Here is a 13,846-nt window from a genome sequence, read left to right on the forward strand (position 1 = left end):
TATTCAGTATTAAAAACAATATCAAAAACAACATTAAAAACAATATCAAAAACAACAGTATCAACGCGTTTAAAGTAAGTCTTAATTAATCTAAAACATTTACTAATTTTATTATTAGTAAATACACGCGTTCCGAGCGTTCCGGGGTGATGATTAGCCGCAATACCGGTCGCAATACCGGTCGCAACACCGGTCGCAACGTTTTTGGAAATATACCACGTTAAAGCCTATAATATCACAACGCAATGCCGTATAAACATGCAAAAAAGATAGAAAGGTAGAGAAAGAATAGTACTTGCCTCGAGTCATAAAAATAAAAGCTATTTTGTACGTGGTTGTGGGTGCAGGCGCGCAGATGTAGGTGCAGGCGCGCGGATGTGGATGTTGGTACAGCATATTACGTATTTTTAAACGTCGAGGCCTACAATATTACAACGCGATGCCGTATAGATATGCAAAAAAGATGGAAAGGTAGAGAAAGCATAGTATTAATCCCGAGTTATAAAAATAAAAGGTATTTTATACGTTATTGTTGGATATTAAGTCATCGTAAATATGAGGTTTAATTTTTAAAAGGACCTGTTCTGGCGTGCCAAAAAACGCCCGAGTTATCTCAGACTAGAATTCGTCAAAACTCGCACTTTTTGTTACCTTTTTAAGCCTTAGACCCACAGATACAATGACACGGGCCAGGCGTTTGTGTGGCGCCTGTGGCGCCGGGTGTTGGCGGGCGCAGCCCGCCAATTCAACGAATTCTAGTCTGAGTTTACTGAGATAAGACGAAAGGTGGAGGCGGCGGAGGGTATGTACAATAGCAAGGTACAATAGTTATGTACCCCTTAAAGGTAGTTAGTCTTTATTAGTTACCGTAACGGTATTACCTGGTTACGATTACGCATTGTTATATAAAAAGTAATTGGATTTTATAATGTTTTTTAATTATAAAATATGTATTATATATATATTATGTATTATTTATATATAATATATTATTTATAAATTAATTATTATATTATATAAATTATTACATTTTATAATGTTTTTTAATTATAAAATATATATTATATATATATTATATATTATTTATAAATTAATTATTATATTACATAAATATTTAATTATATATTAATTATTATATAAATATTTAATATTACGTATATATTTAACATTATATAAATATTTAACGTTATATAAATATTTAACGTTACGTATATATATATAACGTTACGTACATATATAACGTTATATACATACGTAATATTTTCTTTAAAATCGGTTTTATCGTAAATACTATCATTATTTTAAATATTATTATTGTTTTAAACATTATTATTATTTTAAATATTATTATTATTTTAAATGTTACCATTATTTTAAATATTATTATTATTATATGTATTATTATTGTTTTTAATATTACCATTATTTTAAACGTTATTATTATTTTAAATATTATTATTATTATAAATATTATTATTATTTTTAATATTACCATTATTTTAAACGTTATTATTATTTTAAATATTATTATTTTTATAAATATTAATATTATTTTATATTTTAATATTAATTTAAAAATTGTTATTTTCCCACGTATTATAATTATTTTATATATTAAAATTGTTTTAAAAATTTTTATTTTTTTTAAAAGTTTTATTATATAAATATAGTTATTTTTTATTAATAATATTTTTTTATTATAAATAAATTAAAATATTTTTTAAATGTTTATTTTAAAAATAAATAAAATTAATAAATTAAAATATAATTTATACAATATATTATATATTTTTTTAATTTTATTAATATATTATATTAATATCTTTTATTTATATTTATATAAAATATAAATGTATATATTTATAAAATTTTATTTTTATTAAATATATCTTTATATTAATTAAAATTAATATATAATTAATATAATTTGGTAAATTTATTTAAATTAAAAGTGGTTTTATAAATAATGTTTAATTTATAATTATATAAAGTTAATTTTAAATGTATTTTTAAAACAAATAATATTAAAATAATAAAAAATATACCAATTTTATACTTTTATAAACGTTTATTTAATTATTTTATTAAAATATATTAGTTTTTATATAATATAAATTATATTAGTTTTAATATTTATAATTATTTAAATATATTTTATTTTTTAATTAATAAAAAAATATCTTTAATTAATTAAAACAATATATAATTTTATTAGGTTAATTATAATAATGTTAATAATAAAAGGTTGGTTTTTAATTTTAATAAAAATGGGTAGTTTAAAAATGGTATTTAATAAATTAATTTTTTTTATTAATATTATAATAATAAATATATATAATATTTTTTAAATATTAAAAAAAAAAATATAGTTAATATAACCAAATTTATTGTTATAAAATTAAATGAAATTTTTTTAATTAAAAATTAAATATTTATTATAATATTTATAAAATAAAAATAAAATATTAAATTAATAATTTTAAATATATAAAAAAAAAAATATAAATATTAATAAATATTAAATATTAATTTCTAAAATTATTTAATAAAGGTTATTATATTAAACTTTTTAAAGTAAAAGTTATTATATTTATAATTTTTATAATATATTTATTTTAAAAATTAAAAAAAAAAATAAAGTTTAAAAGTTTTTAATAAATAATAAATTGTTGTTTTATAAAATATATAATATAATTATAATATTTTTAAATTAAATTGTATTAATTATATAAAAGTATTTATAAAATATATTATTAAAATTTATTACTTTTTATATATATTTTTTTTATTTTTATAATATATTTAATTTATTTTTATTTATTTAAGTTAATATATAATAAAATAAATTAAAATAATATATATATATTTTTTATATATAAGTTATTAATATAAGATTATTATATTTAAAAATATTTTAAAATAATAATTATATTATAAATTTATTATTAAATTTTATTAAAAATGTTTTTTTTATGTTAAAAAAGTTGATTTTATAAATATAAATTTTAAATTATTTAAAATAAAAATTAAATTAATAATATTCTTTTAAAAATAAAAATAATATTTTATTAATGTAAATTTTTTTTTATTATAATATTGCAATTAATTATTATAAAATATTTTGTTGTAAAATTTAAAAAATGTATTATAATATATATGTTAAGCTGTTATATATTGCTTATATTTAAAAAGTTAATAATTTTATTAAATTTAAATATATTAACGTTTTTATTAATATTTAATATAGTTATATTAAATATAGTTTAAAATATAATATTATTAATTTAAAACCTTGTTTAAAATATGGTTATTATAAATGTATAATAATATAAATTATTAAATGTTTTATAATTATTTATAATAATTAATTAAAAATTGTTATATTTTTTTTTAAAACGTTATAATTTGTTAAAATAGTTATATTTTTAATTATATATATATATATTATAATAATAAAAATTATAAAATTTTTATTAAATTGTTTTATTATTATTATAAAATTTAATTTTATATATTTTATTTGTAGTTATTATTTAAAAAATATAAGAATATTTATATTTTATATAATATATATTATTATTTTATAGTTTTAAAAATAATATTTTAACGATTAAAGTTAATATGTTTTAAATAAAAATTAAAAGGCCTTAAGTTTTAATGTATATTTATTTATTATTTTAAAAGTAAAAATTATATTTTTAAATAAAAATTATATTAAGTTAAATAAATTATTAAATTTAAAATGGTATAAATTAATTGGTTATAATATAATAATATTAAAAGTTAAAGAAATAATTTTTAACGTTAAGTTTAAATTGGTTATATTTTATTAAGTTTTATATATTATTTTTTTAACGCTTTTTAATTTAATTATAGTTTGTTGTATTTGTTTAAATTGGTAGTGGAAATGGTTATATTTTATTAAATTAAAAACGGTATTTAATGTTATATTTACGTATAATTTTAAACTAATAATAATAAAATAAAATCGATAAAATTTATAAATTTTAAGGTTTTTGGTTTTATAATTTTTTATTTGTTATAATATATTTTTAATAAAAATTATAGTTTAATAATATATTAATATTTTTTTTTATTAATATTTATATATATATTTTTATTTAAATTTTATAAAATTATTAAGTTTTTAATAATATTATTAAAATTAAAATTGTAAAGATTAAATATTAACGGAATAATATTTTTTAAGTAAAAATAGTTTTTTATATTTAAAGTATATAAAGTAATATAATAATTTAATAATAATTGGTATAAATTTTAAAATATGTTAAATTTGTTAATAAAAATTATTATAAATATTAATGTTATTGGAATTGTATTGTTATTTTGTTAGTTTTATTTTTTTTTAAAAAATTAATAACTATAATAATTGATTTTAAATTGGTTTTAAATTGTATAAATATAGTAAAGTGGTATAATTTAAAATAAATAAATAAGTTTTTTATTATTGTTAAATTTAAAAAAGTATTTAATAATTTAATAAAAATAATAATAATTAGTTTTTTATTTTAATAAATAATTAAAGTTTATATATTTTATATATTAAATTTTATTATTATATTTTTCTTTTATAAAATATTTATTTTAAAAGGTTAAAATTATTAAAATATTTTTTAAATTTATAATTTTTAAATACGTTTAAAATAATAAAAGCATTTTTTTTTAATATAAAAATATGGTTAATATTAATAATTAATTTATTTTTTTTAAAAAAAAACTTAAGGTTTTTTAATTTTTTAATTTTATTAAAGGTAAATTTAATAATTATAAGTTTAATTTAAAAGTATAAATATTTTTTATTTTAGTTTATATAAGATTTTGCTTATTAATTATAATTATAATTAATCATTTATTTAATATAAAATTATATAATATTATTATTATAATTATTAATTATATGGTAATAATATTATTTATTATAATAGTAATAATATATAAAATTGTTTAAAAATATGGCCATTATTTTACTATTTATAAAAAGAAAATATAAGTAATATTTATTAAATGTTTAAATTAAATTTATTTATATTTAAAAGTAATAAAATTTAAATAAATTATTTATAAAAATCTTTAAGTTTTTATATATATTTTTAAAATATATATTAAATAATATAAAGTTTTTAAAAATAATTGGTAAATTAAAGAAATTTAATTTTATTAAAATAAACGGTATATTTTCTTTATTTATAATAACTTCTTTTAATTTAAATTTAATAAAAAGTTTATATTTCCGTAAATTATTTATTAAGTTTTTACATTAAACTTTACCTTTTTTTTTTTTTATTAACTTTTTTTTACTTTTTATTTTTTTATTTATTTCTTTTATTAATTAAATTTTTAATTTATTATTTTAACTTTTTAACAAAATTTAAATAACGTGTTTAAAATTTTATTAATATTTTTTCCGCTTTAAAAAAAATTATAACTTTACGTATATACATAAATGGTAATTTATTGTAAAACCGGTGGATAAACGTGGAAAATTATTTAAATAATTGGATAATTTCTTTATAAACTTTGCTTTTTTTATTATATAATAAATACAATATTTTTTAAAATAATGTCCATTTATTTTAATTAATGTTATATATATTTATAAATATTATTAAATTTATTTTAAAAATAAAGGTTTTAATAAATTTATTTTATTTATATTTAATTAATTTTAATATATTTAATTTTTAAAAATTATAATTTATTATATTATTTTTTATTAAAGTTTTTTTTAATATATTAATTATATTTATATTATCTTTATTAATATAATTAAATAATATAAATTTAAGCTTTTTAATATTAAAATTAAATATTTTATTATAATTAATAATATTTATTATATTAAATGGTTTAATTTATATAATATAATTTTATAATTTAATTATACCATTATTATAAATATTATTTAAATTAATAAAAATTATTATTTAATATTAAAATATGTAAAATCTTTAAAAAATCTTAAAATATATTAGGAAAAAAATAATTTATTGTTAAATTTTATAATTAATAATTTAATATTTTTTTTTTAACTATTATTATTATTATAATGTATATTTTTAATATTATTAATTTTTATTAATTTTATATTTTTAATAATGGTAATATTATTATTGATTATAAAAAGGTTATTATTATTATTAACATTAATTTATTTTTAATTATAACATATTATATTTTTATTATTATATTATATAATTAATTTTATATTTTTGTTTATTTTAATTTTATTAAAATTTATTATAATATGTTACACTTTTTTAAATCGGTGGTAACGTTATATAAACTGTTTTTATATAATAAATATATTAAATATTATTAATAATAAATAGTTTAATTATTATTTAAAAAATAAAAATATTTATTAAAATAAATATAATTAATAAATTAAATAATGTATTTTTAAATAATTTAAAAAAGTTAAAAAAAAATTTTGTATTATTTATTTTATTATAATAATTTTATAAGTTAATTAAAAAAGTATTTAAAATAAAAAAAGTAACTATTATATTATATTAATTAAAAGATATAAATTATTTATGTAATTAAAAGATTTAAAAAATACGCATTTATTTTATAATAATATTAAAAATTTTATTTTTAAAATATAAATAATTATTTTTTATTATCATTAATATTATTTTATTTAAATATTTTAGTTTTTTTATATAAAATATTAATATTAAATTTTTTTACCAATTTTATCCGTAATATATTAATAATTAATTTCGATTATTATTTTAAAACAATATTAACTTAAATAAGTTACATTTATTTATTAAAATATTATATTAAATGATAATAATGATTAAATTAACGATAGTTTTAATGATTAATATAAGCTGGTTTTTTTTTAACGCGGTAAAGGTTTAAAACCAATTAAAAATATAAATAAATATATATATTAAATATTTATAATTATAATTTTTAATATTATATATTTTTAATTTAATTTTTCTAAAAACGTATATAATTATATTTTAAATTTGACAATAAAGTTTAACCATAATTTTTTTAATAATGATTATTTTAAAGATAATTTCTTTAATAATATTTTTATTAATAATTTTTTTAATAATGATTTTTTTAATAATGGTTTAAAACTTAACGTAAATAATGTTAATAATAATATGATATTATTGTAAAGTAAATTTATAAGTTTTAAATGTATAAAAGTAAATATTTTATTACTTTTTAAAATAATTTTCCTGAATTTATTTTTTAAACTAATTTAAGAAAATTTTAATAAAATTTTAAGTAATAATAATAATAAAGTTAAAAACCTTTGTTATATTTTTAAAAATATATTGTTTTTTAATTAAATATTTAACAAAATAAAATTAATTTTTTAATAAAAAATGTAAAAATATTTTATTATTTTTGGTAATAATAAATATATTACATTTATTATTAAATAATGTTTTTTAAAATTAAACTATTTTATAAATACTTTTATAAATTTGTAAAAATATGGTTTTAAAATTATTTAAAATATTAAATACGATTTTTTATTTAAAAGACTTTTTATAAATAATATAAATTTTATATTTTAAGTTATTTATAAATATTTATTTAAATAAATATATTAACGTATTTTAAATTTATATATTTTGGTTTATATTTAAATTTTTTAAAAAAATGGCATTTAATAATAAGTTGTTAATTAATTTTTTTACGGTTAAATTTAATTTAAACTTTATTAAATTATTATAAAGTAATTATTTTAAAGTTTTAAATATAAATAAAATATTTAATAATAAAAATTTATTAATTTATTAGTTTTTATAAAATATATATATAAATATAATAATAAAAATAATTAATATTGTTAAAGTAAAAATTATGTTTAATTTAAATGTAAATTTAATTAATTTAATTAAAAGTAATAAAAGTAAAATTAAAAAAAGTATTAAAAATATATAGTTAAAAAAAATTACTTGTAATATAAACGTATGTAAAAAAATTAGTAAAATATTTAATAAAATATATATTTAATAAAAATTTAAATATGTTAAGTTTTTAAAGTTTATATAATTAAAATTTAAAGGTAAAAAAAAATCGAAAGTTTTTAATAATATAATAAAATGATTTATATTTATAATAATTTTTAATAATATTTTACTGTTTAATTTATTTAAATAATTAATAAAAAAGTTTTAATTTATTAAAATTAAATTATAAGTTAATATTTTAAACCAAAAGTTTTTAATAATTATAAATATAATAAATGTAAAAGAAAATAATTTTAAATATTTATAAAAATTTAATTTTATTAATTTAATAGTTTTAATTGTAAATTATAATTATATTATATTTAAATATTATTTAAATTTAAATATATTAAATTTATAACGTAATATTTTAAATAAAATTAATAAAATTTTTATTATAATAGTTTATTATTTAATTATAATTATTAAAACATTTACCGTAATAAATAACATTTTTATTAACGTAAAACTTTTGTTATATAAAATGGATAACCGTGGTTATAACATAACCACCATAACGGTTATAAAAAGTTATAACGTTAACCATAATTATTATATTTTAACGTTAAATAAAAAGTAATAATAACCGTATATATACCGTATATATACGGTTTTTAAGTATAAACCGCTTTTAAATGTTAAAGAAAAACGTGAAACTCATTAAAATTAACCGTAAAAATAATAAAAACCAATTAATATTTTTTAAATGGTATAATTAATGCGCCGTTTTTGCATTATAAACCATTTGACCAATAAACGGCCGTTACGCCGTTTTCGTTTTAAACGGCTCCCATTAACGAGCGGCACGTGCACCGCTCCGGGTAAATGTATATATATGTAAAAATTAAAAAGTATATTTTTATACATTTTTATATAAAAATTTATTTATATACATTATAATTAAAATTACGGGTTATAAATTATAAGTTATAAATTACGGCATTTAATTAATTTAATTAAAAAATTACGTGTTTTTTAAATAAATTACGTTACGTATTACGTATATATAAACACGCGTGTAAATTTATAATTATAAAGTATAAAATGGTATATACGTTATGGTAATATGTAATAATACCATGTATAAACCATTTAAAACGGGGGAATCGTTTAAATTAAAAAAACGGTTTAAAACGGGAACGGCGTAAAAAATGTAAAAAACGCAAAAACCGCTCATTAATTAAAACCGTATTAATGCCGTATTAATACCATTTATTTAATTTAACACTTAAAATATTTAACACGTTTAAACCGTAAACGGTAATATTATCACTTAAATATTTAAGTCATTTAATTTTTTAAACGTAAAAATCAAAAGTTGTTTTTTAAATTAAATGAGATAAATACGGTTATATTTAATAAACGGTATATATACGGTTATTGTTACTTTTTATAAAACGTTAAAATATAATCAATTAATTATATAAAAATTACGTTATACGCAATTATACTTTAAATAACTTAAATTTTTACATATCATTTATAATTACCATATGTTATTTATAATAACATTATAACTTTTAACAGTTTTTTATTATAAATTAAATTATTTTTAATATTATTTAACCATTAATATAATTTACCGTTAATTATAATATTAAAACTTTTTACATTATACATTATTTTAATTAAATTTATATAAATATTTTTAAAAAAAGTTATAATATTAAAAATATTTATAATAAAATTAATAATTATTATTTACGTAAATTTTAACGTTTTACCCATAACCGTAATCGGGGACAAATAAACCATTTTTTAAAATCATTTAATAACGTAATTAAAAAAAATAATATTGTTATATTTAATAAAAACGATGGTAATATTTTAAATGGTAACTTAAATTTTATAAATTAATTAAATTTTTTTACGTTTAAATATTAAAAGAAATATTATTAATAAATTTAATAATTTATTATATTATTTTTATAAAAAATATATTAATAAAATATTATAAAAAAATAATAATTTTTCCGATTTTATAAAAATATAGTTTTTTTTTATTATTAAAATAAAATATTATTATTTTAATTTTTTTTAATTATATTATTTTATAAATTAAATTATTATAAATTAAATTAAAATTTAAATATTTAAATATTTAAATTATTTATTTAAATATTTAAATTAATGTTATTTACTTATTTATATTAAAGTAATTAATATTATTATAATTTTATAATAAAATTAAATATATTATTATAATTAATATATAAATATTAACCGTTTATTATAATAATAATATATAAAATATATAAAAATTTAATTATATTTTATTATATATTTAATTTTTTTTTAATTTTTTTTTAAATATATACTTTTTTATATATTTATATATATTTATTTATTATTATTTTAATTATTTAAGTTTTTTCATTTTTTTAAACTTAGTATTATATTTATACCGTAAAAATGATATGAAATTTAATAAATTAATTAGTTGATTTATTAAATTTTTTAAAAAGTTTTTAATAAAATTGATAAATTTATATTATAATATTTTTAAAAAACTTTTAATAAAATTAATAAACCGATGTTATAACGACTTTAAAAAACTTTTAAATGGTAATAATTTAGTTATAAAATTAATAAATTAATATATAAACGTTTTTTAAAACGAGGGATTTATAAAGTTATTACCTTTTTTTTTTAAAAGTTTTTACATTAATAACGACATAAAATTTATTATATTATTTTTAATATTAAAGGATAATAAGTTTATAAGGTTATATTAAAATTGTTTTGTAAAATTTTATAATGGTAACGGTGTATTAATATGTTAACGTATGCGGAAATACTTGCAATAAGTTATATTTAAAATATAAAACTTATATATAAAAGTATTAAATATATGGCTTAATTTATAATAAAACCATATTAATTATTAATATATCATTAATTATTTAAATCTTATCTTATTATATAATATAATTTAATTATTTAATTTTTTTTTTATAAATGTTTAAATAAAATTAATAATAATTAAACCACAAATTTATAAATTTATTTATTTAATAATAAAAATAATAAAATTTTAATTTTAAATAAATTTAACCTTAAACTTATTTAAAATTAACCCGTTTTTAATAAATTATTTATATAATTATTAAATAATTAAATTAAATTAAACTTTATAATATATAAACCATAAATTAATAAAAAGTTAATTTTAATTTTTAAAATCAAACATTATTATTTTATAATGGTTTTTAATATTTAAAAATTAAATTAAATAAACCATTAATTTTATATTACAAATATTATTTAATTAATTAATATTTAATATTATAATAAAATTTTAATTTAATATATTATATTTAAATATTTAAAATAAAATTTTATTATTATTTATAATAAGTTATTATAAAATTAATTAAATTTTAAAATTAAATAAATATTTCTTACCATTAATTTTTTTAATTAAATTATATATTAATATAAATTAATTATATTAATTTTTTAATATTAATTCCGTAAACAATAATAAATAAAACTGTAAGAAATATTACTTTATAAATTTTTAACCGAATTTATTTTAAAAAATAAACATAAATTTTTAACGTACCATTTTATTAAACCATTATATAATTTATATGATAATATTATTAAAAAATAATAAATAATAAATTAATAAATAATTAATTTTATAACATTTATTACGTAATTAAAAAAACGATAAAGAAAATAAATAAATATTATTATTTAATATTAATATAAAATGTTAATATATAATTAATAAAAATTATAAAATGCAGTTAAAAAATAAAAAGAAAATACTATCGTTATTTAATTATAATTTAATAAAATTAGGATTAATATTAATAAGGTTAAATTTTAATATAATTTTAATAAATGGTATAAATTTTTTAAATATTTAATATTATTAATATTAAAAATAAAACAATAAAATATCGGTAATTAATTATTATAAAAATATTTACCTTTTATAATTTATAATAATATTTTTAAATTATTTATTAATTTTTTTTATATATAATAAAATTTTTTATAAAGATTTATTATCGTTTTTTAAAGATATTTTTTTATTAACTATTTAAATATATAAATTATATATTAATAAATATTTAATTTTAAAATAAAAACTTACTTTAAAATATTATTTTTTTATAATATAATATATAAATAACGTTAAAATTAAATATATAAAAAAATATAAATAAATATAAATAAAATAATAAAAATTAATTAACAATAATATAATTATAAATAAAGAAAAAAATATAAAAATAATAATAATAAATTAAATAAAATAAATATATATTATTTTAATATATACTTTTATTAATATTATAATATATATAAATAAATATAAAATAAAAAAAAAAAATAAAAATAAAAAAAAATAAAAATAAATTAAATTATAATATTAAATAAAAAATATTTAAATTTTTAATTAATTATATAAAATATTAAAAATAATAAAGATTTAATATAAATATATTTTATTAATAAATAATTAACTATTAAAATATAATATATAAAAATAAAAAACATTAAAGATTATAAATAAAATAAATAAAAAGTTTAAAATTATATTAATAAATACTTAAAAAAATATATTAAATTAAAAATATAATTAAATTTATAAAAAAATATATATTATTTATAAAATTAAAAAGTTTATAAAATAAAAGTTATAAAAATAAAAAATTTAAAATTATAAAATAAAGTTAAAGTTATTTTTATTAAATTTTATTAATAAAGTTATTATAAAATTAAATCTTTAATATAATAATTATATTTATTTAAATAAAAATAAAAAGGTAATAAATTAAATATAATAAATATAATATATATTTAAATTTAAATATTAAAAAAAGGGATAAATATAAAAAATATTATTTATATTTATTTATAATAATAATAATAATAATATTAACGTTTATTAATTTATTATAATTAAATAGTTATAACAGTATATTTATGGCATTTTAAACGTTTAAAATATTTTTTAAAAAATTAAAATTAAAATTTTACTTAATATAAAAAATCTTTTATTTTTTATTTTTAATTTTTATTTACTTATAATATTATTTTATTTAGTTAATGCCGGCGCTAAATAGCTAATTTTAATTAAAGGAAAAATTGTCAAATATACCTTTTTATAATAAAAATAAAATTATTTTTAACGTTTAATAATGTTTAAAAAAAAACTTAAATTAAATTATTTTTGGTTTAATTATAATAAAATTTAAATTTATTTATATTATAACTTATAAATTATATTTTTATATTTTTTGGTAAAATAATTATTATAATAAACTTATTTTACTTATTTTTTTTTATATTATTAATTTTATATTAAAAATATTATTTAAAAATTATTTTAAAAATTTAATTTTAAAGATTTTATTACAGTATTATATGATTTAAATTATTAAATAAAATATATAAAATTAAAAATAAGTTAAATTAAATTTTAAAAATTAAAAATACATTTAATAAAAAAAATTTTATTATATATAATAATAAAAAAAATATTTATATTATTTAAATAATAAATATTAATTATTTTAATAATTTTTAAATATTAATTTTAAAAAATAATATAAATATAATAATAGATTATAAATTTTTAAATATTTTTAATATTAAGTTAAAAAGTAGTGATTTAAATTTTAAATATAATTAATAAATAATGATTTAAACATTATATTTTATAATAAATTAATTAAAAAAAAAATTATTAATTATTTAAATTATATATTTTAAAAAATTTATAATATTTATACTAATTATTTAAAAATAAAAGTTATTTATAATGTAATATTTATAAAAATAAATTTTATATTTTAATATAATATTTATATAATTAA

At 10.2% G+C, this 13,846-nt stretch overlaps 1 protein-coding gene across 1 annotated transcript; it reads right to left on the reverse strand.

Moving 5' to 3' along the window:
* Positions 1-8: 8 nt before the first annotated feature.
* Positions 9-474, reverse strand: F4817DRAFT_340718 (uncharacterized protein). The gene has a single exon (XM_049303673.1). The coding sequence runs from the start codon at positions 394-396 to the stop codon at positions 154-156; it is 243 nt and encodes an 80-aa protein (XP_049158133.1). The 5' UTR covers positions 397-474; the 3' UTR covers positions 9-153.
* Positions 475-13,846: the final 13,372 nt, after the last annotated feature.

Source organism: Daldinia loculata, assembly GCF_022478755.1.
Source record: "Daldinia loculata strain CBS 113971 unplaced genomic scaffold F4817scaffold_31, whole genome shotgun sequence".
Classification (NCBI taxonomy): Eukaryota; Fungi; Ascomycota; class Sordariomycetes; order Xylariales; family Hypoxylaceae; genus Daldinia; species Daldinia loculata.